Raw genomic sequence first — 26,419 nt, 5'->3', positions numbered from 1 at the left:
ATCACCAGTCTTGAAGAAGAATCATCTCATGCATCAAGGCTTTAATTCCCTGGGTATTTATACTGCTCTGCAGAAAAAAGCCTACCTACTTTCTCTAAGTAAGGTTTGAAATGATTTATTACTCTCATAAACAGAACAACTATTTTTTAAGTAGTTAATAAAGTAAATGTGGTTATTTAAAGTCTATATGTTTGATATTTTCATTAAATTATTTACAACAATCACTACTTTAGGTCACTCATCAAAATAAATGTCTAAAATTATAGTTATGCATCAGTTTAATGTAGAGCCATTATAAAAAGTTAGAATGTAATGAAAACTAGAAATATTAGAATATTCATCTCAATTTTACTGTTAATACTGCAAACAACGTAAATATATTCTAAGACATATTATTTAATCAAAATAACACGAATGGGTAAATTCATAGGTCTATAAAATCTCAGTTAGTAGGGATTCCAAAAGCATTTCATTAAAATCATAATGGAAAATGGAATTCTCATTGCAAGATACCTAAGAGTTGGTTATCCTGCTTCTTCTGAAAACCAATATTTTCTGAAGCAGACAATTATAACTGAATTGTTCCAATTCTACTTGATATGCAGTTTTGCCCCAACTCCCCACCCATACCAACCTTACATTTATCTCTCTTGGCAAGATACAAAATAAATCTAACTCCCCAAATTTGCGTGGTTGCACTAGATAATTTAATAAATTCTTCATTCCATTTGCTCTCATCTGTAATCAGGTATTACTTAAGCCAATGATTTTGATTATTCTATGAAATTCTGTTTTAAAAGTAGTCATCAAATGGAATGACTCCTATCTTTGGATGCACAACAGCATTCATTTCAATGATTGACTTGATTTTATTTTAAGATATACATAACGGGAAATCATCGCTACAGTATCACCGAAATGGCTTTCCTTTAATGAGCTATGTATATTATATACTATGAAATACATCATTAAGAATTCAAATTAAGCTATCTAAATCACATCTGTGTGATAATATTAAATCCATGCTCTCAGGAGAAAATGGCTATAGAAATCTAACAAATTAATGAACTAAAGGCACCTGAAATACTTGAGTCATTTGTGTTTCTGCTTAGACAGTAGTTCTATAAACCAAAGCAATAACTTTGTCCTTGAAAAAATTGGGTAAATGTTGCATTGATATTGTTCATCTGCTGGTAAAGAATATGTGTGTGGGTAAAGTTAGAGCTAGATTCTTCTGGAAAAAATAAAAGTCACAAAAAACCTTGATTATCTTCTAGAAATCCACAATTCTTAAAAAAAAAACTCTCTGGTTTTCAGGATGTACATTTGTTTCTATAGCTAGGTATTTTCTGCCTCCAGTTGAGTGTGAAATCACATCAAGTAAAAATATATGTAGCTCAAGAGATTTTAAAGCATTGCGAAAAATACTCTCAAGAAAAGCCTGAGCAGTATAAGAATGAATCGGCATGGTGTAGTAGATAGGAGATGGGCCTGCATTTAGATTCTGCCTCTGGCACATTCTTCTATAACTGTGTGGCTATGGGCAAGTCACTTAAATTTCCCAAACCCCAGGAAACTAAGATAGTCAGTTGTTAATCTTTCTTGGCAGGGGAAATTTTCCTAAGAGGCTAAGAGAATCACAGATCCTGCTCTCCCCTCGCCCTTAAACATTTTGAAAAATAAACATTCAGCAACTGAACATTCATTTATACAAATAATGAGGTTCAGCAGACTGACTTTTTGAAATTTGATGAATTATTTGATGCAAGTTCTCTTATTCTGCTCTACCATATCACCCTCAGGTTTTTAAATTTCCCTTTTTTTAGGTTCTCCATGTCTCTTTTTCTTCCTCTGGATATTGCCCCAGGTCCTAGTTGGGTTTCTCAGGATCAAACTTCCTATTAGATCTATTTTAATATGCCCAGGAAAGGCAATAATGATAAAATGTATTATTGAAGTATAATAATAGAAAGCTGTGCCTTCACAATTTTTTACATTTTTATTACTATTTTTATATTTCTTAATTTGTAAATCTTTCCTTTTTCTATACTTTTATCTCCTTAACAGTTTCCCCTCTTGTATTCATCCTCTTTAGAAGGATAGAATGGGCCTAGATTAAACAAAGGCTGGGATTCTCTTCCATAGAAAACTGCAAATTTAGATAAAAGCTTTGGCCAGAATGGGAATTGTCCAAGGAAGAAATATGAACTTGATACATAGTTAAAATTGAGTAATAATATTTATTTTTCCTTACTATCAGGGTTCTTGTTTTCTCTGATCAAGTTTAGAAATATAAAGTACTTAATAATAACAACCTATAATAGTCTAATGAAACATTACTATTAAGTGTATACTATTAAGGACACTATTCTATCAATCATGTTTTAAATATAATGAATCCTTACTGAGCATTTAACTCAATTTACAAATGAAAGTTTTAAATATCCCCAACTTCAAAATCTATTTAATAGTAATATATTAGATATTAGTATTATAATTTTTGTGGAATTTGGTTGACATCATATTTCTATATGCCATTTCATGAGTAAAATTTTAGAAAAAAAATCAATTAAATCTTTTCCCCTGAAGGTATAGGTAGCACTTTTGAAAGAATTCCAATCTGCTCTGTAATATGACTGAGTCAAGACATTAAAAAGGGGATAGAAATGGCTTATAAACCTATATGGCTTAAATATTTTTTCATTGAAACACCCTGTAGTTGGATGATGAAAATTTCATCATGAACGGAGGTTAATCTTGGTCTCTAGAACTAGATCTTTAAAAATTCTACAAAAGGAAGGAGGGGAAAATAAATAAGATAGGTGGGGGAGGGGTTTCCTTCAAATGGATGGTATACATTCCTTTGAAAGAAAACTCCCCTCTTACCTTGGTCCTGGAGCTGGTTAGTTCTCCTCTGTCCTCCTCCTAGGGGAGAAATACCCAAAGTTAAACAATAATAGAACATGGTCGTGTATCAAAGTCAGGTTCAGTTCCGGCCAACCACCTTTCTCAAGTCTCACAAAACGCTACCAACTGTTCCACATTCTGTGATTTGTACTTGGATTAAAATTCACTTTCAGGATTAGGCCAAAGGGAATATTTCTTTGAGATAGAAGGAAAGGAGAAATTACGTAGAGAGCCCTATGAAATCATGAAATGATTTGAACCCAGGGAAACTATGGACCCTCCCTCCACTTTCTGAGTTAATTATACTTGATTCTTGGGTGGTGTTCTGGACTCGAAGCCAGGAAGACGTGTGTTCAAATCTGTCCTGGTGTATTTACTAGCTATGTAACCCGAAGTGAACTCTTGACTTCTTTGAATCTCAGTTTCCTCATTTGTAGAATGAGAAAAAAACAAAACAAAACGAAAAAATCATCTCTCATACAGCTTGTTGTATGGTTCAAATGAGTCTCATGTCCAATGCTTTTCAAGTTTTTATTTTGTTATTAATATGAGTGTAGGTGATAAACATATGGAAAGGGTGCTAGGTTTGAATCCTAGCTCTGATTACTACTTGGGATCTTGGGTCATTTATTTTCCTTCTCTTGCCCTTTTTCTTTAATGATTAGATGAAATGAGTGGACATGATAGTCTCTAATATTCCTTTCAGTACTAAATATATGACTGTATGACCCTTTAATAGTTTGCCTACGTAGAAGGAGATGGACTTTTAAATGAGAACTGTGAGGTGAAAAACGCAATACTTGACTACTCTCTGTCTGATGCCTAACTTTCCTGCCTCTTATATGTAGGGTTGGGACTTGTAATTTCACTGAAGTTGGGAATTTCTAGGTGAGCAACTCCTATCAATACAAATTGATACCTTTTCTGTTTCCTAGAGCACTGAGTGGGGAAGCAATTTGTTTTGGGGTCACAAAGTCATGTTGCATCAGATGAAGTACGTGACTCCAGGTCTTTGGGGTTCATAGCCAGCTCTCTATTCACACACCATGTTCCCTCTCTTGGTGACTATTGCCAATGGCAATTAAAGCCATAGGTGGAACCAGTTTAAGATGCAACTCTAAGGATGCTACATTATTAAAGTACGATGCAATATTAAAATGAAATAATTTTCTAATGGTGGTAAGCTGAGAATAATAAAATTCAGTAAAGTGGACACTTGCAGACAATGTATGTCAAGATTAATTTCTATTCAGAATAGAGTTCAAATGTTTAGATAGGAATATATAAAAATCTTCATTGAAATAAAAAATGTCTTTAGAGATTAATGAAACTAATAATGGATATCTGTTTTAAATATTCCCTTTTGGCATAATTCTAAGGTGGAGAATTAAGTAACATCAATGCCTAAATATAGGACAACTGGGTTGAGTTTTGTGAGACATAAAGGAGATGACCAAGAATCTTCCTGAGCCCATACAAGATCATGTGCTATTGTTATTTAGCTTTGGGTAACTTGATAAAATATTTTATTGAATAAAACAATATCAGATGAGAGATTGGATGTGCTTCCATCCTCCAGCAAACATTAATCACTGTATAGCCAAGAAAAATCAGAATGAAGAAGGTCATAATTTATAGTAATAATCATGATTAAATTAATGAAAAATGTATACTTTAGATTTCATTCTATGAAATATTATTTCCTCTGTATTAATATTTTCATGTAATTTAGACTAAGGAATCATACAAAATTATAGTTATTTTAAAATTATATGATAACAAATCTGGTCAATAACCCTTCCTCCATATATGTATATTGTTGTATATGTGTGTCTATTATATATGTGTATAATATAGTCACACATATACATGTATATGTATAATGTATATATTTATTAAGATGCATAAAGGAAGATGTAGGAAATTGGACTGCTCATCAGAACTGTTAATGAATATTCAAACATATTCATTTTTAATATTAAGAAATTGTCATTCTGAACACTGCCATTGCTATTGAATGAACTATCCTCGGCCAATATTATAATACATAAATGGATACATATATACAGAAATTAACATATATATGTGCGTACACATGTATTTTGATAACAATATATGCATAATCTTTAAATACTTCATAAAAGAAGAATGAGTGGAAGGAACTCTATTTGGTCCCCCACCTCCCCAATAAAAGATGAAAAAAACAAGAGACCCAATGATTTCTTTTGGGGAACTGTTGGATCTGCTTATGAATGGATTTCGTAAGGATTTTGGGAGTAGTTTGCTCTTCCATCTGTCTGGATTCAGATGTATACAGGGAGTCCTTAAAGTTTAGTATTAAGTTGTTAGTTTAAAAGGGCACTAAAACTTTTGGCATATGTTGTATATATGTATAATTCTTGGAATGTATGTGTATATGTGTTTTAGAACACATAAATATACACACATATATTTAATTATGTATGTTTGATTATATAAATGAATGATTATGTGTGGGATGTATTTATGGGGGTAGGTATGCATCAAACATATAATATATATATATTTATATGTATATACATTAAAACATACATACACATATGTAGAGAATAATTCTAGTAATTTTGCTTCTTATCCATCACTTTACACATTATTAGAAATGACCATTTCTCCACAACATGACTATATTTTCAACTTCAAAACAACTGAAAAATGATGTGGAAAGCAATTTATCTTCCCTAAACACAAATATTTTCTGAAATTATGAAGTATTGAACTTAAAATGGAGAGGAAAAATAGTGTTTCATGATATATAATTTAAGTATGGAATTCACTTGACATGGCTGAGTTCAAAGGGAGAAAGCTTAGTATTCAGAAAAGACTAAGCAATCTTTGAATAAAGACAGCTGTAGTTACACTTGCCTGGATTGGGTAAAAATGACAGTTGCTAAGTAGACTTCATGCTTCAGGACATAAACTGATTGCTACTTGTGATGAAGGGAAAAAATGGAAAAGAAATTAAATCCTCCTAAAGTAAAGTAATGCAGAGGTTGTCAGGGTCATTACTGCGCTTAAAAAGCAAAGAAACAAAATCCTTCCTGTGAAGAATTTAATACCGAAACCTTGGAGAATGCCGCCCTAGATGGATCAATTGTCATTCTTTCTAGGTTCTGCAATATGTTTGTTCTGAAAACAATGAAAATCAATTCCTTTGCTCATGAAAGTAGCATTTTCCTCTATGCCATAATAATGATCTAGAGAGTTTTGAAGAACAAAACTTATTATTATTTTTCCTAATGTCATTAAATAATTGTGAAAGCTCTTCAAAGAGGCTTTGGTCATTTCCAGCTCTGTCAGCTGTTAGGAGAAATGTTTTTCTTAAGGAGGAGGGAGAGGGACAAGAGCTGTGATTTAACAAAAAATAGTGAATTCTTGGATGTGGAAACCCCTTCAACCAATGAAGGATAGAAACTTCCATGAAAATTTATAATCTTGAGAGTGGCCAGGGGGTTAAGTGACTTGCTCAAAGTCAAATAGCCAGCATAGTCCAGAGGTGGGACTTGAACCCACATCTTCCTGGCTCTGAAGCCACTTCTCTATCAACTACACCATACATCCTTTCCATGTGAAAAGCTGTTGTTGTCAGGAGCTTGCTAGTTGGAAATTACTTAAGTTGAAAACCCTAAATATTCTGATTCCAATTATGGGAATGGGCTTCCTTCCAGTTACACTAAGTACTACAGTTTCATGGGAAACAACTATAATTGACCCTTTTATAGATACAATTCAGGAAATGACAGCAGGGTATGTCTGATTTCTAATGCTGCATTGCATCCTACCATTTCTTAGCTACCAAATAAGTGGTTATAAAATGTGTTTAGATAAATTCATCTACTTTGCCAAAATACTACCCAGAGAATTCTCAGAAATCAACTAGCAAATTTCCAGTAAAAATCCAGGTCTTTGCATTTCTCAAATATTTTGTTGTTGCATATTGCTTGTTGTAAGAGCAGTAGGATGAATAAATTTAAAAGGTAGTTAATGGTTCATTGTCAATATTTCTCTAATGTAATATCCCAGGGCTCTTTGTTTGGCTCTGTGTTAAGATTTTCATCAATGACTTAGATAAAGACATAGGTGGTTTAGTTATTGATTTTGCAGATTACACAAAATTGGGAGGGACAGCTAGCACACTAAATGACGGAGACAGAATTCTAGATGACAGGTCAGAGCACTGGGCTGAATATGATTAGATGAAATAATAATGATATTCAATATTAAAGTCAAGTCCTCAGTTACAAAAAGACAAATTCACACGTTCAAGAAGGGGTAGAAATGGTTAGATAGCAGTTGTTCTGAAAAAAAAGAAAGTCCTAACAGTTTTACTGGAATATAGGTTCAATATGAATAAGCAGAATGATGTGGCAATCCAAACAAAATAAAAACAGAACAGATAAAAACTAAAGCAATCACGGGCTGCATTAATGTCTAGGAACTAGAATATAATACTATTGTATTTTGCCCTTGTCATAACTCATTTGAAGTAGTGTTCAGTTTTGAGTGCCATAGGTTAAAGTAGAGATTGACTGGATGATAATGCATCAAGGGGGAAGACAGAAAGGATGGGGAAGGACCTTCTTGACTGAATCTATACCATATGAAAAACTATTGAATGAACTAGGGGTGCTTAGTCTGGAGAAGGGGAGACAGGGTAAGGGAAAAGTATTCATATTTTTGTGTTCACATATGTTTATCTTATAGAGAAAGAATTATACTTGGGATGTTTATTCAAAAAATAGGTGTGTGTGTGTGTGTATGTGTGTGTGTGTGTGTGTGTGTGTGTGTGTGTGTGTGTGTGTGTGTGCTGGAAGATGTTCATTTAGGCTTGATGCCACAAAACATTCATAATTAGAGATGTCCAAAAAGTAGAATGGGTTGCTTAGAGAAGTCCTTAGATCTATTTAGAGAGAACATTCCTCATCTCAGTGCTTCAAGCAGAAGAATTTGGAAGGGGAATTTTGGATATGTAATAGTGGCAATTCTTTTTCATGTATGGGTTGTACTAAATTTCCACTTGAATTCCCTTCTAACTTTGAATTTCTATTCTTTTGTAATTAGGAAACAGGAGGCATGGATTTGAATTCTTGTTATCTTTCAATAATTAAGTAAATCATAACTTTTCTACTTTTCAATTTCCTCATCTGAAATAAAAGGATATAATACTTATCTGCCAACTTCACAAATTTATTGGGAAGATTAAATGAAATAATGTATATGAATGGTTCTTTGAAAACTGTAATGAACTGTTCATGAACTATTCAGAGGTAAAAGTATTGCTATCACATCATCATCATCATTATCATCATCATTACTGGTATGTATGAAAACTTGGAAAAATGCAGAATCACAGAGCTTAAGAGTAAGAGTGGAATTCAGGAGTCATCTAATCCAACCAAAAAAAAATAAAGGAATCTCTATTATAACTTACCCACCAACTTGTTACCCAACCTTTGCTTGAAGACTTCTGAAGAAGGGAAATCTACAATCTTTCCAAGCAACCCATTCTAATTTTTGACAGGAAGTTTCTCTTCACATCTATCCTGAATCCCACCCCCTTTGTAACTTCCACCTGTTTCCCCTGGTTCTATCTTTTTGAGCCAAACGGAATAAATCTAATTCCTCTACCACATGGTTGCCATTCAAATACTTGAGAACAGGTAGGTGTCCTGTCCTGTCCTTTGCTGAGTTTTTTCTTCTGGAGACTAAACATATACAATTCCTTCAACTGAATCTTAAATGATGTGAACTCTAGACCCATCACCATCTCTGTTGCTCTCCTCTAGACATCCTGCAACTTATTAAGTTGAAATGTAACTGTTGGTCAAAGAAAGATAGTTCTCAGTTTATTTTTTAACTATATGGGTGCTTCAGTAGTTCCATTATCTCATCAATATGTATATCTTCCCTACCAAATCCTTTTTTCCCCTTTCTTCTTTTGTATTATTCTTGTCCACATATTCTCACTGATTTTCTGAAGATTGTCTTTCAATATGTTAACTCCCTAGGCCTTTAACATTACATAGGTATCAGGGCAACATTCATTTTTGACCCTTTTTTATCCCCTTAGTCTTGCATTTAGCATAGCAGCTGTCATTATTTAAATTTGTCACTGAAAAATAAAACTCATCAATGTGGCTATTCCCTTATTGCCTGGACTGCTGAAGATTGCAACACATGCTGGCCTTGTTATCCTTTGTGATTCTGGTTCTTATACACATGTTTCATGGATAAGAGCAATGCAATAGCACTGTCTTCAATGGGCAGGAAGGCATCTTCTAGGGCTTTTCACATGTTTTAATCACTAAAGTTACATTTGTGCTAGATACCTCTGTCCTCACCCACACTCATCTGTAGCATGTTAACTGTACTTCAATAAATGTATGAAATATTAATATGGTTGTTTTCTCCATCACCATTAATTTCAACCCATCAATTCCTCCTCATCTTGTATAATTCTTGTCCGTGTTTTCCCACAAATCTGCTGCAGAAAACTCTTTCATTCTCATCCCATATTGTGGAAACTGTCTTCATAATCATTTTTTATGTCATAAGTACTAGTACATTTCCTGCTCTGCTCACCTATTTTTCTTTATTCTCACCACAAAATAATTCTGTCTTTTTCCTAATCATATATTTTTAATAGTTAGCATTTACGTAGTTTTTTAAAGTTTGCAAATTGCTTCACAAATATATGATTTTATTCTCACAATAATCGTTGGAGATAGATTTTATTATTATCAGCATTTTATAAATGCCCCAAATTAAGCAGACATGGTTATGTGACTTGACCAGGATCACATAGCTGGATAGTAAGGGTCTGAGGCTAGATTTGAACCCAGGTTTTCCTGACTTGGGGCTTAGATTTCTATCCATTAGCATCACCTTGTTATATTCCCTTATGCCTTTAATTGCACAGAGGTCACCTTTGAAAAGATCCCATATTGTGCTCAGAATACCTCTCTTCTTTACCCTTTAGGTCACAGAAAAATAATAATAGTGTTCAATAATTTTCTAAACATTCAAACCTGTATCATGAAACAAATGATAAATAAAAACTCATCAAAATCAACTTGCCATCATGTCTTACTATTGACATTTTATCCAGTTTCTTTTCTGCTTTTAATATGGAATGCATTTCTAAAATATAATTTCTCTGGTGTATAGTTTAATTGCATCCACCCAGAACATAATCAAAGGGGAACTCTGGAATCCCAGGTTTTATTTTTGGCTTTTCCCTTTTGATCCCTGCCAAGTCTCAGTGGATCATTCCTACCATCTGCTGTTTTCACTCCTGTACACATGCTGACTAGTTCTAGACTCCAATGAGTCAGACTTCCTGAGACAGGTCATCTATATTTTGGGACAGCAGTACTTACTAGGAAATTCTTACTTGTATCAATATGAATCCATTTCTCTGCAATGTCTACCTATTGTTTCCAACATAAGATAAAAATAATTTTCCTAATTCATGTCTTAACTTAATAATTGTCTTGGATAATTTCCACATTTTTTAAACTCCCATGTTTGTTGTTCCAAAGTAATTGAAAAGCTGATTGTAGTTGTTAAAAATATTCAGTAACACAGTGGCTAGTAGTTGACTTAGTTAATATAGTACCAAGCCTGGAGATGAACTCAGATATTTCCTAGCTGTGCGACCTTGGGCAAGTCATTTAACCATCATTGCCTAGACCTTACTGTACTTCTGCCTCAGAATTAATACTTACTATTGATTCTAAGACAGAAGGTAAGGGTTTTCAAAAAAAAAATTTGTCACATTAAAAGTAAATTTATTATGTTGACTATGCTTCTTTATTGTCTTTTCAATGTATAAGCATGTGACTGGCAAGTTTCTATTTTCATATGACCTAATGTGAGCTATATTACTTTTATAATTTTATTACTCATAATTGTTTCTCAAAAACATATTGTGCCCTTGGGCCCTTTTCCCAACCCAAATCATATATTTTAATTTATTAAAATGATTAACGTAACACCAGAATAGTTTGTTTTTGTAGTTTGGAATTGTTCCTTTTATCTTAAAGCAATTTGACTGGAATGATTTCATAATCATGTTGTAATGGAATTGCTAAATGTTCCTATCCCAGGAAATAATGGTTTCCAGAAAAGTGGCAGAATCTTAGGTAATACAGAAAGTTCCATATTTAAAATCAAAATGTTTATCATGAGGTATGTCTTTTCTGATTTACAAAAGGATGTCTATTTATTGCTCCTAGTAGCATCAACTAAATGAATTAGAAATAATTTACCTTTTTCTGAAAAATATAGTTATCTACATAGGGATGTGGGTTTAGAACAATACTTTTTTCCTAAAAGTATTAGTAATGGATATTTTCTGGATCATAAAATTATTTTTCTATTAAATGGTAATTAATGCATCTGATATCCCACAATTGAGCCCATTCAATGGTACCTCAGTAGCATGTTAATATATACTTGGACAAAGAAAAAGATTCTAAAATGGGTTTTTGAGAATAAATATGATATGCAAAAAATTGAACAAAAGTTCTTCAGTCTGATTAATTTTAGATAATTTGGCAAGAAATGTAATAAGCTCTAAATCAAGTTATTTTCTTTTTTAAGGCCTCCTTACTTTTTGTCTTAGAATCTATATCTATGTTGGCAAACTTATGGTACTCATGCTAAAGGGGACTATTCTCTTCCCCTTCTTCACTGCACCTGAGGACATTTTTCACATGACCTGCCCCTCTGCCCAGCAGCCCAATAAGAGCACTTCCTCCTGCCCTTGTTTGGGGTAAGGGGGCTGCTCACTAGTTTAGGCATTCAGTCTCTAAAAGGTTCACCATCACTGATCTATACAAAGTATCAGTTCCACAGCAGAAGGTAAGGGCCAGGCAATGGAGGTTAAGTGACTTGACCAGACTCACACAGTTGGAAAGTGTCTGAGGCCAGATTTCAAATCCAGGACCTCTTGTCTCCAGACCTGCCTCTCTATCCACTAAGCCACCTAGCTGCCCTTCAAATTAGTATTTGCTTGTTCATTTTAAGCGACTACCAATCCATTCTGATATCCTTTTCATACGCTGTTTCCATCCTCACTGAAATTTTCTTAGAAAGCAATAGGAAGCTGACCTTTATTGACTATGTGATAAAAATATGATGCTGACTTTCAATGCCTAAGGATATGGACTGGATCTGTAATTTTATTGATATATAGAATTCCCAGGTGAGGGAACTCTTTCTACCAATACAAGTGACATCTTCTATAATAATGATATTGACAGATAGTATTTATATAGTGCTTGAAGATTTTCAAAGTGCTTTACATGTACTATCTCCCTTGATCCTCACAACAACCCTGTAAAATAGATCAATAATGTATAAGTTATTGCATATATTACTTGTGTTTTATAGATAAGGAAACTGAGGATGAGAGAGGTTAGGTCATTTGTTCAGAGTCACACATTTGCCTTGTTTGAAGCAAGATTCAAATGGAGGTGTTCCTGACTCTATATTAAATGCTTTAGCCCCTTACCACTGAGTGGCTATTTCTTTGTAATTAATGGTCATGGGTACTTACTGATATGTTAAGTACCTGTGTCTAGGATCACAAAGTCAGTCTTGTTAGAGGTAGAACTTGAACCTAAATATTCTAGGCTTTGAGGTCCTTACCCACCATGACATATAATAAATAGAACACGTCGAAAGCTGTCATCAAAAGTCTAATTACCAATTTTCTCCTACAGGTATGATGCAACAAATGAGAATAATTTTACCTAAAGCCATGTTTAGTGATATAAATCATGGTGATTTGAGATAGAGTGGACAAAGTTGTATTTAGAATTAAGTGAGCTCAGTTTTTGAATCCTCCTCTGTCTGACATACTATTTGCATCATTGTGTGAAATAATTTTGCTTCTCCAAAAGCCCAAGTAAACAATAAATATATTATCCAAATGACAGCTATTATTATTAGTGTAATTAGGTTTATTATAAAGAATGAAAATAGAATAAAGGCCTTATGGTGCATTGACAGGGCACTGGTCTTGAAGTCAGAAGACCTGGCTGTTTGTCCTGGCTCTAATACTTAATTACCTTGGGCAAGTCATTTAAACTTTACTGAGCTCCAGTTTCCACATATGCAGAATGTTAATGATAATGCTTTCACTCTATGGAGGCTGTTACAAGAAAGCATTTTGTAAACCTTAAATGGCTAGATAAATTTAATACTTTTATTAATGGCAATAATAATAATTTTATCAGTAGAGGGAGCTCTTGATGAGATGTTGAAATGATTAAGCATAGGATATGTTCATTTAAGTGAGGACAATTTTAATCTCTACATTAAAGCTCCATCTGATATTTTAGAAGCAGCCATAGTGTAATCGAAAGAAGTGGATTTGGAGACAGAGGACCTAGGTTCAAATTCCATCTCTGCACCTATGGGACCTGAGTAAGTCATTTGCCCCCTCAAGGTCTCAGGATTCTCATTTATAAAATAATAATTTTAATTTAGAATATATTCATTTATAAAGTAAAATAATATATATATATATTTATTGCCAAATTAGCTAAAATTAATCAAACTTAAGAGTTATTACTCAATTTTTTTGCATGTCCATTCTAGCCTCCTTTTCCTTGTCCAAGTATATATTAACATTTTTCTAAGGTACCTTTGAATGGGCTCAATTGTATTATATATGATGTATTCATTACTATCTAAGATAATTTTATAAAATAAGAATTTCTGCAATTCCCCAGTTAGACTAGGTATATTTTATTTTAAAGTCTCTTTCAGCTCCAGATCTATGATCTTATCATAAGATATAATTTAGAGCTATTGTCCTAAGTCCCACTAGTACTGATGAGTCAGGTTCTCATAGTATAGCTATTACACTCTCTCTGGGCTACACCCCTAAGGGTTTCAGAATGCCTTTCTAAAGCTATAAAGCTCCCAAGTGAACTGCTATGCTGCCTGCCATGATCATCAGTGATTCCAATGAGCCAACCAGAATTAATTAGCTTTAGAAAGGGAGTATTTACTAAGGTAGCATAGTTGGTACATTTGAATAAACATTTCCCTTAAAACAATCTCTCTTTACTCCTCTTCCCCTTTTGTGGCATATTGTCCCACAAATACTTAGAAATCCAGGGCAAGTAGACTCAAGTTTAGAGAGTACATGTGGCAAAAATGTAATTTACAGCTTCTAAAGTGCTTTTGTTGGCATCTTCAAGACGTTCCCTTAAAGAATGTCATCTTTTTCCTTGCTTGTCCTTATGCTTTTTTCATCCCATTTGACCTGCTCTTGGCTCTTTATATACACATTCTAGGCAACTGATATGGAGATGTATTTAGGATGATGATGGGGAAGTTTGAACTTCTGAACCTTCAAGCTCACAAAGTCCTCTTCCAATCAAGGGATAAACACAAAGGCCAGAAAATAGGGAGTTGAGTGAAGTCAATGACTCTGCTTCTTCCTCAAACAAACTCCCTCTTAGTGTTTTAGAAAGATTTTGACTCCTTTTCACTTGCTTGAGTGTCCTTTTTAATTAATTTCCAGGTTTTATATAGGCTGCACAGAGTATGACAAAATTTTCTTAGCTAATTTAAAAAGAATTCCTCCCCCCACCTTGACGGTGCCTGAGATATTTTCGCATTAGATAAATATACCATGGATAAATGAGTGATTTGATTTAATACTTATACTATGATTTTGTAAAAATGAGATCCTTGAATTTTATTGGGGAAATGATTTAGTTTTTCAATGAGATTGATATTTATGAGTAGTGAACCTGAGAACCTCAGTACCTTGATACTTAGATATAAAGATTGTTTCACCCCACTTTTCCCAGGTATATAAGGCTTGATTGCAGAAAATAATTCAGATTATAGTCTATGACAGTGATTGGCAAACTATGGCAGGCAGGCCAGATGCAGCCCCCTGAAATGTTCTATCCGGCTGTGCAACATAATTCCTAATCTGATGAATACAATGAGTAGGATACAATACAATGAAACTTTAAAAGAGTTGCCTTAGAAACAGATTGACAGATGAGCCTTTCTTTTGGCCCCCTCTTTAAAAAGTTTGCCCATCCCTGATCTATGATATTCCAGAAGTAGAAGACTAAAGTGTTCATCACAGAACACTAACGACGTACTACCCAAAGAATTGGGATCATGGGGCAGTACTGTGTTTTCCTGGCATTCTCCTTTCTAGACAGGAAAATCTGGAGACTAGAGTTCAATAAAAATGACATAGAGAACTTTTCTAGAAATATTATTTACTATGCTCGTTCTTAGAATAAAGTAATAAGCAAGGGCATGTTGGCCATGCATGGTCTCTAAACTATGAATGGGTGGTTTCTACCTGTAAACTTTAAAGGCATTTACCATTTAGAGAACTATTATTGAAAGTTATGTGCCTGTATGTCTAGGCTAAAAAAAAGTTGATTTTGTATTAATTTACATTGTGCCACATAGACAAGTGAGTTTGAGGGAATGTTGGCGTGCAATTTTTGTTTCGTACTTATCTGTGAGACACAGTACTGATGAATAATCACATGCCATTCAAAATGGTAACTGCTAATTAGAGAAGGCAACTTCATGGTGGTCTTGGTATAAGGAAGACCAAAACCAAGATTCAAATTCTGTCTCCAACACATACTACCTGTTCAACCATGAACAAGTCACAATCTAGCAATGCCCCAGGCAAAAACCTAAGCCTGATGAGTTACTGATCTCATTACATATGAGTTTTTGATTTTATTGGTAGAGGGAGTTTCTACACAGAGAGATTACTGGACTGCCCAGCATTTAGGAGTTCACGAGTCAGGCCAAAAAATAAAAGCAAAACATTTCTGGTTCAGACACCACAATGCCCCATGGCTACAAGTTCCCTTCAAAGAGAAACTTGGATTTGTCACATTTGGTTTCACTTTATCAGTTTCAAAGCTCTTCTTTTTTTTTTAAAACCCTCACCTTCCATCTTGTAGTCAATACGGTGTATTGATTCCAGGGCAGAAGAGTGGTAAGGGCTAGGCAATGGGGTTAAGTGACTTGCCCAGGGTCACACAGTTTGGAAGTGTCTGAGGCCAGATTTGAACCTAAGACCTCCTGTCTCTAGGCCTAGCTCTCAATCCCCTGAGCTACCCAGCTGCCCCCTCAAAGCTATTCTTAAAAGGGGGTGATGAAGTAGTCATCTTATGAGAGGTAATGTGATATTAGTGCAAAGGACATTGGGTTTGATACCAAAGAGACCTGGCTTTGGATCTTGCCTCTGACAGTAGCTGATGATGAAATAGAAAGTACACTGGACTGAAGTCTGAGGACCTGGATTAGAGTCACAGCTCTGCTATTACTACTAATGGGAACTTGAGCAGGTCAGTTATCCTAGCTTGGCTTTAGAGTCGTCCTCTGTAGACTGTGCCTCATAACAATAACTCTCCTTTCACAGCACAATCAGTGTAGGGGGTCCAGGGTATGTGCTAAAGGTGGAGTTGGGAAGTTTTGAGTTAAAATACTGCTTAGGACACCTATTAGTTCCAAGGCTTAGACAAAAAGACTTCTACGCTTAGACTTAGTGTCCTCATCTGTGAAGTAGGAATAATTCAGAGCACTTACATCACAAGATTGTTATGAACATCAAATGAGATAATGTATTTAAAGTGTTTTGTAAACCTCAAGTTGCCTCTTAAACATTAGCTTTTTATCATTATTATTGTTGCCATAGTCATAGCTGCTGTTGCCATAAGGAAAACTCTTTGTAAATTGCTATCAAACAATCAGAAAACTTTCAAGTATCTGCTATGTGCAGGACACTGTTCTGGGCACAGACATAAATGTTATGCAGCTATGAGACATCACTACCCATATTTTGACACGACTCAGTGATATATGCCTTGGTGAAGGCACTAAATGACACTAGAAGAAGTCTTTGACTATGAGATGGAGAGACAGGACATTCATGTAAATGGCATTCCTCTGGCTTGAGTTTAGATGTTTCTACTTCATTGAGTTTTAAAGGCGGCAATCTGGCATTCTTGCATAGGTGGCTAGAATCATGGGGTACTAGGAAACTATTCACACATACCTGGAGAGAAACCCTGATGCTCTGGCCTTATAGGGCCAGTTATTTGTGATTTCTCAGTCATCTTATATCTCCTACATACATAAAGATTTCAATAAAATGTTCAAGTTGTTCCCTGAACTTTTTTAAGAGTTTCTGAGTTCTGAGGGTCATGGAGTGGATAGATAGGATAGATAGTTAGCCTCAGACCTAAGTTTAAGCATTGTCTCTGACACAAATGGAACGTGTGAATCTTGGGAGTGCCTACCAGTGTCTCTAGGCAACTCTTGAGAAGTTGCAGATGAAGCACTGAACCTCTTTGGTAGAGAAAGTTTCCTACATCAATGAAATTACAGGGCTAGTATCCTTTCCTAGAAAGGGCTGTTGAACTCCTCAGGTTCCAGTTGACCAAGATTCTATGTCATTACTGAAGGAGGCAAGTACCTTTACCACTCAAACAGTTGTGACTTAAGACAAGTCCCTTGACTTTTTGCTCCTCAGCTTCCTAAACTATAATATGAGAAGAATGGATCATTTTGAAGGGTACACCTAATTCAAAAGGTCCATTTCTCAGTAGCCTCATTTAAAAATTATTTCGCGAAATATGCTATTCAAGTGAGGGTATGAACATTTTAAGGGACTAAACACTGGCATGTTTTACCAAAGTATTGATGGTGATGGAGCTGATGCATAGCAGATGTGAATTCTAGTTGAGGCCTGTCATTTAATCATTATGAAACCTTGGATTATTTGCTTTGCTTCTTTGTGGAATTTCATTTGGTTATGCTTCTCTGATCATCCACAGTGTTATTGTTGGGGCATGATAAAATAAATTATCTCAAAGCATTGAGGTGGTGTGAGTTGCTATGTAAATGTCAAATAATGAATTTTAAAAAAATCTTTGCAGTTTAATCCCTGCAAAAAGCAGTTATAATATTGTCATAAAAGACATTGTCACTTCATTCTCCCTTCTCCATGAAACCTTTACTCTGTTTCCTCCCAGCTGAAAGTCATCTCTTTCTTCTTAAATTTTCTTAAAGCATATTCTTTGGGTATCTTTTCTACCTTTGTTTATGTATATATCTGATTTTCTTCTGCTTCTATTAGATAATATGCTCATCAAGGTTTGTGGCTGGGTTTAATCATTAAATGAGCAAATATTTTGCTGTGTTAGACATTGTAGACAAATACAGAAATGAGAGTCCCTGCTTTCCTGAAGCTTACATTCTACTAGGTGGGTATAAATGTTGTTGCATAGGTGATAGGGTATTGGATTTGAAATCATGAAGACATGGGTTTAAATGCCACTTCCAGTGTTCTGTATCTCAGTTTCTTCATAAATGGAGCAAGGGAGGTGTTTGAATTTGTCTCAGTGGCCTCTGACGTTCCATCTTGCTCTAAATCTCTGATCCTATTGTACTGTTTATAGAAGATTGTAAAGAAGGGAGTGATTGAAAAAATCTATATAGCTCAGTGTCTAGCAAAATGATTTTCAATCAATAAAGATTTTTTAGGTATTTACTATCTTCAAAAGCCTACAGTAAGTTGTTTAATAAATGACTGTTTAATTGAATAAATTGTGAAGGTTGATTGGTATCTTTGAAATCCAGGATAAATCATCAGTAGCTGAGTAGTCACAAGCCATTAGAATCCTTTTCTTAAGAGGCATTATGGCCTCCCAAAATTAGAGTGCATTATGAATTTTTATAATTGATCATCCCTACTAAGAGGATGCCTTATCATGGAGGTGATGGGTTATGCGTGTCCATATGTGTATATTAATTCCATTTTGAAGGCTATGTCAAAGAATGGAGGACAAATTTTGGAAAATCTTCCTAAAATGGAAAGGCTTTGAATATGAACAAGTGGCAGATCACTTGGTTTTCATCTTTAGAGCAGCCTAGTTGACAAAGAAAAGGCTCATCATCAGAAGAATGGATATATATATATATATACATATATATGTACATATATATGTTATTTTTTTGGTGGTGGAGGGCAAGAGCAATTTATGAAACTATCTGCCAAGGTGTGAAGCCTGAGTTCATGAGCTGTAGCATTATAGGGACTTTCCAAAGCAACGAATGTTGAATGGATCTTGAATTACAGGAATATACTTAAGTAATGTGGTTCTTTATAATTTTAATCATTCTTCAGTTGTTTCAAAGAACTGAGAGGTAGTCTGGTATAATCTATGGTGGATTAGTTTTAATGTCAGGAAGAAATAAATTTGTCTAGCTTCTGACCCATAATCAAAATGTAACAAATTGTCAAATCACTTAACGTCTCAGTTCCAGCAACTAATTATAAACTGTAGAGGAGGTACTGAATTGCCATAGAGTAAGAGCTCCTTATAATAAAATCACAGATCCAAACTGAGGACAAAAGAAAAACCTGAGGCATTAATTCAAAATCTAGGTCTCTGAATGACACTGGAAATTCTCATGTTGCTTATAGGACTAAGAACTCAGAAAACTATGGATAGATTTATATTGGTTCCAAAATGTAATTTTTTCCCCATGACAGACAGAGTATTCATACAATTTGTCATGTTGCCTTCTCAGTTTCAAAATATAATGTGTTATGCCTCAAATAGAATTCACATTATTTATATCAAACTTGGGAAGCATTTTATAGCTTCTTGCTGCTGGGAGATACTGAATTTTTGGATCTTTTGTTTTGAATCTATATCTGACATATTACATCCCAAAACACAATGCGAATATATGACAATTATGATCTCTGTGGCCATTCCTTTGTACGACAGCAGGCAGATGCAAAGAACTCATAAAGGGTGCTTTTCCCTCTGGGCTGTAAAGAACTGCTTTCAGATAAGTTTTTTAAAGTATTTTGAAAATTTACCAATCTGCTTAATTTCCTAGCAGGGAAAAAAAGGATTTAAGAGGATGATACAATTGAGGTTAATGGTTCCATGATAATTCTCTTAACCTCAAATGTATGACTCTTAAACTTATATAGAAATATATATAAGGGCCTCATATTTTTTTGGCAATTTGATGCCAGGATATATTAACTATGATTTTAATATTGAAAAAACCAAATCAACCTGAAATCTCCCTCTTCAAATCTGCTAAGGGCAATGCCCAACAGAACAATTCTATCTTTTAAATGTTTGTCACCATGGAAAGTCACATGATAAATAATTCTATATTACATATATGTTAGGTAAGCATCAGAAATGATACCTTTACAATGTCCTATTCTACTCCACAAATTGGCAGAAGTATTTTTTGACCCATAGGTGCTATGGTATCCATTATAATTAGCAAATACAAATTTGTTTGGAATTTCTGATGAGGATTAGGGCATTACAAAATATTCTCTTCCTTTCTAGGAAACCCAAATCACAGTAATTAAAGTAACTTAATTCCAATTCTCCCCCACTATCCTCCCCCCCATCTCCCAAATACTCTGATTACTTATTCTGTGAAAGGCACATGATGTCCCTAGTTTTTTTACTGACACTCTCCATTGCCATGGGCCGAGCTACCTTGCAGCTGGGCATGGTCAGGTTGGCATATTACCAAGTTGGTGCAACTGGTCTCATTCTTTTCATATCCCACACATTGATAAAAGATCCCTGAGCACACTGCTTTCTTTTGAAACATCAATTCTTTGTGGCAGTAAATACATCTTGTTTTCAGCTCTGGCACACAAATATCTTTCAGAGAAGGGAGTCTAAGTTTGAATGATAATCCATCATTTTTGGAGAAGACGATGGATGATGCATCTGACAGCTGGAATAATGCACTTGGCCTCAAATGCAAGAGATTAACGGCAAATGGGTGGTTGTAAGTCAAGTCTAGAAATTTCCCTTGGACTAGGGAAAATTTTCAAATATAACCCTTCTCTTTCTTGGCATTAGGTACAGAGTTCAGAATACTGGTAGCTTTTTTAGGAGAGATATTTAGATAGAGATGCTAATAACACTGGTGAGAATAAAAATTGGAAAAATTCTTAGCCAATATGTTATCTTCTGTAACTTATAGGAGATTTCCCCATTTCTTAAATGGCATTAAATTAGACATGAACTATATTCTTTTTTTCCTTATTTCTCTATCTGTTATGTACATGTAACTTCCTTTTGCTGACAGTTAATTAAAAAAACCTAAGAGTTTTAAATAATGTTGCATAATGTTATCATGTGAGTAATCGATTTATTTTTGGCAATTAGTCTTTTTAAATAAAGAATGAGTTGGAGATTATTATTTCAGAAAAGTCAGGATTGCTCACATGTAAGATAGGCTCATGAGATATACTAAAGTCTCAACACAGTTTAAAAGAAAGTCTGATTTCCTCCCTCCAAACCCCACTTCTCCCAATAAGCAAAAGGCTTATGTGTTTCTGTAGGAGATAATCTTGGGGAACAAATCTGGCTACCTCTCTCAGTTTATTCTCAACCTTCTGACATTTACAGTTTCAGTGTACACTTTCTTTTGGAATTTTTCCCTTTGCTAGCTTAGTCTTCACAAATGATGAGTTTAATAACTTCAACAAACCTGTCTATCTCCTTCTTGACACAATTTAAGTCCTGCCATTACTCCCTGTCACATGTTATAGGCACCTTCACCTATTTCTCATGAATGATGCTTCTCCTCCTGTTCCTTTGCCTTTGAATTGTCTACTCTTTGAATCTGGAACATTTGCCCTTTGCCCAGAACCTCTGCAAATTTCTAGTTTCTTTCAAGATTCAGTTAAAATTTGATCTGTTTCAGAAGGCATTGTCTAATGCTTCCAGATCCTGGCACCTTCCCAAAGGTCATATTCTATCTACACAATATGTAGTTGATATGTCTCTAAGCACATGTATGTTCTTTTTCTAATAGAACATAATATTCTTATATTCTTGAGGGTAGGGACTATTTTTATTTTTACTTTAGATCCTTAGAACTGAGCACAACATGGTTACTTATTGATTGATTGAAGTGCATTTGAAACAACACTGTATTTGAATTTAGAAGACCTAAGTTCAACTATTAATTTTACCGGTGACCTACATTAATTCTTTCGAGTATCAGTTTCTTAATCTTCAAAATGTACATATTGAATCTGATTATTTCTAAGGCTCTGCAAGCTCTAGAGCTATGATTTTTTCACCAGTCAGGGATTACCTATTGGTCTCTTGCAAAACTGCTAAAGATGCAAATGGGTAGCAATGATTCAGTATTAATACTTTCATAAGCAAGCATAATGCACACACTGGCTATTAAATACATTGAATTGGATAAATATCATCTTCTTTACTTGCCTGAATTATAAAGGTACAGGCTAGTTATCACCAATAGCTGTATCATTTTTAGCACTATTAAAAATCTCACTATCAATGATATCTCTGATAACTCTTGACTATTTTAAAAATATATTCTACATAAGGCTCAGGTATTGACTTTTCACGTTTATTCTATACTCTCATCCTCTCCCTCTCTGTGCCATTTATTCTGGACCATTTTCCACTAACAGAGAAGTTTAGAGATTTTAGAACATTAGAAGCAAGTTACCACATGTCAGTCATTTCTTTTTGTCTTCTGGATAAGTCTACATAGATGGAAAGAATCTTTTTTGGGCATGGGGGTTGGAGGAGGAAGTGGAGAGAGTCACTTTGCTGCTCAATGAATCAAAGCAGCAGGGCTTTTGAGAAAGCAATCTTTGTTTGGATTTCTAAAGGCATGTCTAACACTTGGACCTATAGACAATGGAAAAACTAACAGAGAGTTCAGTAAAAAATGAATGATACTCAGCAAACAAAGCTCTAGTTAAAAAGCTTGGCACCACAGGGCAACAGGCTTGGTCTCAGCTGGACTAGTAAGGGAAGAATGGTCCCAATTCATCCTAGCATCCTAGCTGCAGGATGACCCTCCAGGAGCTTGCCACCAGGAGCCTCAAGTAGCTCAAGTCAGTATCTGAAAGTGTTACCATTCTATGTACAAAATAGTTATTTATCTTGCCTTTTGATCATTATTTTTCCCTTTTCTAATTAAAGTAGATTCTCAACAGAATATGAATTCATGCCCCTGAGTAATAGGGGCAGGTGAAAGCTACTGGCCTCCACTGCTCTTTTGAGATCCTGAAAGGCATGATGAGATGACTGAAGTTTTGGTATGCAAAGTCCAGCTTGCTCAGGAAATTGTGGCGTGTATATAAAACAAAGCACATAAACAAATTCTGCCTCCAGGAAGCTGTGCCTAACAATTACCTCATTAACAAGGCCAAAAGAAGGACAGGAAAGAGGGGAAACCCACTGGCTCATTATTATACAGCTTTACACAGATGAAGCTCTTCAGCTACTTGGGAAACAATCCCTGTAGTGTGGGATTTGACAAAGTGGCACATTTAAGACCAAATTTGGTTGTCATTAATAGGAGTCAGGCGCAACAGTATCTGAGGGCCAAATTCAGTCCTTGGAATTTGACTTTCATCAGGAAAAATAGAAAGAATAAGGCAATTAATGTTCATTGAAAATTAATTAAAAAGGAAATTGATCCACATATCAACAATGCAAGTGCTATGTGCAAGTGCTCTTTAAATTATAAAGTGCTCTCTATATATGGAAAGTCTTACTATCAACAAAGATCATATTCTTTATCTTTACTCACTGTCTTCCTTCCTTCCTTCCTTCCTTCCTTCCTTCCTTCCCCCTTCCTTTCCCCCTTCTCTTCTTCACCCTTCTACTCCTGTAACTATGCTTTTGTAAGAAGTATTAGGTCCCATTGAATGCCATTTCCAACTTTTGGTACTTTACTACAAAATAAATCATGCCAAAACTAGGATAGTTTATTTAGAAAAAATATAAATTTTTAGAATGGTTGAAATTTCATTCCCTCCATTTGGATTTAATTCTGTGATATATTATTTCCTGGCACACTTCTAGCTCCATTCTAATTTCCCATAAAATTAAGACAGAGCAAAGTAGTTGTCAGAAGTGATGCTCACATGTGTTCTCATTCCCTCACAACTGAAGGTTTTGTTCCATTTCCTCCTTTTTTAATGTATCATATCATGTTATACTAGCAAAAATCTCCTCATACAATATAACTATTTTAAGATCATCCATTACGGAAGTTATTCCTAGCACTGAGAGGAAGTAGTGAAGAGAATCCCAGAGTAAGGTGTAGATGAGAATCCAAGTCTTGTTTCTGTGACATTCTAGCTACATGACCATGAGCAAGTCACATAACCCTCAATGCTCTAGGCAACTCTCTCAGAGTACAAGATACAGGAAAGTTGAGGGTCTGTCTTGGTGGAGGAAGTTTCCATTTAGGGTATTTCCTACAAACAATGAATTAACTCTGGAAACAAAATAGCAATGAAAATTCATAAAGTCCTTTCTGGTAATAGTATTTTCCATTCAATATGTTGGCAGTCATAGAAAAAGATGATATCATTCTAATGATATTTTCTTTTAAGGTTAGGCAATGGCACTGTCCCAGTATCTGATTAGCAACATTCTTCTATTTTTTGTAACAAAAAAAATCATTGATTTTCTCTTGAGTTTCTGTGCTCACTGAATCTGATAGATTCTTTATCTGATAGAATCTGATAGATAGTTTATACAATACTGGCAAATGAGGTAACATTCACGGGAGAACAAGTGGTACAATTACTTCTTGACCTTCAGTTCTGCTTCTGACTTAAATCCTATGCAAATTTGATGATCTCCACAACTCATCAGCGGCCTTCAATTGCTTAGAGAAGATAGAGAAATCTGCTTTCTGAACCATGACATGAATTTTCAATGTCCAAGATGGAAAGCACAGAAAGGGCAGATTTTAATAGTTTTACAGAAAAATGAAATGCTTAGTTCAATTATTCATTATCACGTAACAAAGCTGTGCTTATAAATCAAATCTTTGAGGTAAAAACTAAATATTTTGAGGTTTCTTGGAAACAATCATTAGGCTGGATTCTAGTGATCTTACTTATTCCATACTCCCTTCGAAATATGTGGGAGTGTGACTTGAGTAAGAGCTACGGAATCAGAGCCTACTTTCCTTCCCACTAGTGAGTGTTCTCCTACTTTTATAAGAGCATGTGCTTACTCTCCAAAACAACCTCAGGTAAAGCTAAAATAAGAAGATGCCACAAATGTAACAAGACACTGAAATGGAAAAAAAACAACAACAGTTGACTGATTAGAGAAGTCAGGTGTTTGGTGCTTTAACAAGCAAATTCTGAATCATAAACTAGCAGCCAGAGATCTTTAACCAAAATTCTAAATGGGATAAATTTGTTACTATAACAACACTAGAACGAAATGTAGTACCTACACATGTCAATGTAATATAAAATTAGATTTCACCTGAGTTTTAGGCCAACTAGAAGCAGCTAGTGTAAAACCAGGTTCATTTTTATATGGCCTTGAAAAGTCTATGTCAATTGTGGTTAGTCATTCTAAAGTTAATAACAGTTACCTGTTTGTTGACCAAATATATGAAATGGATTAAAAGAAAAAAAAATAACATACCATGTTCACACACAAAACAAAAGAATTATATCAGGGACATCAGGGAAGGTGGAATACTATAACAACACATGTTATATTGTTATACTATTCCACCCACCTTAATGAGGAACCCTTAGGCGTTGCTACTCCATAGCCTTTCGAATCCAGATTTCCTCCAACTTTCATGGTGTCACATGGCTTTCGCTGTTCAATGTATTCATTCATAGTGGACTCCAGGAGGAAGGCAAATTTTCCCTTGGACTTGCGGACACGTGCTACTCCCTCAGCTGTAGTTCTAGTGAACACTGACGGTTCAGCTGACTTCATGTAGGTCCACATCTTTTCATATACTGCTATTTTTGATCTCTGGAGAAAATCAAAACAAAATTAAATTTTAGAAGGGAATAAAATAATAACACTGACTTAATTAAAATATAACATCTTTTTCCTTCATTTGTCTCTAACTCCAGTTTGCTAAATAATATCACTCTTCTTCGATTCTAGGAACTCTCCTGTATAGTTAAAAATTAGGAAATTAGAAGTCCCAGGAGTAGAACCAAGATGTTGGAGTAATCCAGAGCAGCTCTGTGCCATCATGAGAATCCTTTCCAACCATGATTAAAATATCCCCACAAAACGAATATAGGAGTGAAAGAACCAACAAGGAGACAAAGTGAAACAACTTTCAAGAAAAGAAAAACCCAAAAGGTAGGCAGAGAACATCTGGGGCACTGGGGTGAGAGGAGAGCAGATCCAGAAAGAAGCTGTAGCAAGGAGAGAAGAGCAAGCTAAAAGCGAACCACACACCCCCACCCCACATCTTCTGTCCAAGGTTTGGGAACCTATGCCCAAGCCAACATCCAGATCTTGACATCCTGCCTGGGCAAATAGTGGTACAAACCAATCTAGAAATTTCAAACCTGTGGAGAAGTTCAGAGCCCCAGTCTAGGGAATTCTAGTCTGAGCTT

General features: G+C 34.9%; 1 protein-coding gene across 2 annotated transcripts in view; it reads right to left on the bottom strand.

Annotated features, from left to right (window-relative positions):
• Positions 1-26,419, bottom strand: part of GRIA4 (glutamate ionotropic receptor AMPA type subunit 4) — a 442,432-nt gene that overhangs the window by 26,122 nt on the left and 389,891 nt on the right. For both annotated transcript variants that reach the window (XM_044666282.1, XM_044666281.1), the window contains exon 13: positions 25,570-25,817. In XM_044666282.1, coding sequence (XP_044522217.1) covers positions 25,570-25,817 — 248 coding nt within the window. The remainder of the gene's footprint in view (positions 1-25,569; positions 25,818-26,419) is intronic.

The sequence above is a fragment of the Gracilinanus agilis genome, chromosome 3 (assembly GCF_016433145.1).
Source record: "Gracilinanus agilis isolate LMUSP501 chromosome 3, AgileGrace, whole genome shotgun sequence".
Classification (NCBI taxonomy): Eukaryota; Metazoa; Chordata; class Mammalia; order Didelphimorphia; family Didelphidae; genus Gracilinanus; species Gracilinanus agilis.
The sequence above is the reverse complement of the archived record's forward strand: the minus strand, read 5'-3'. Positions and strand labels throughout refer to the sequence as shown.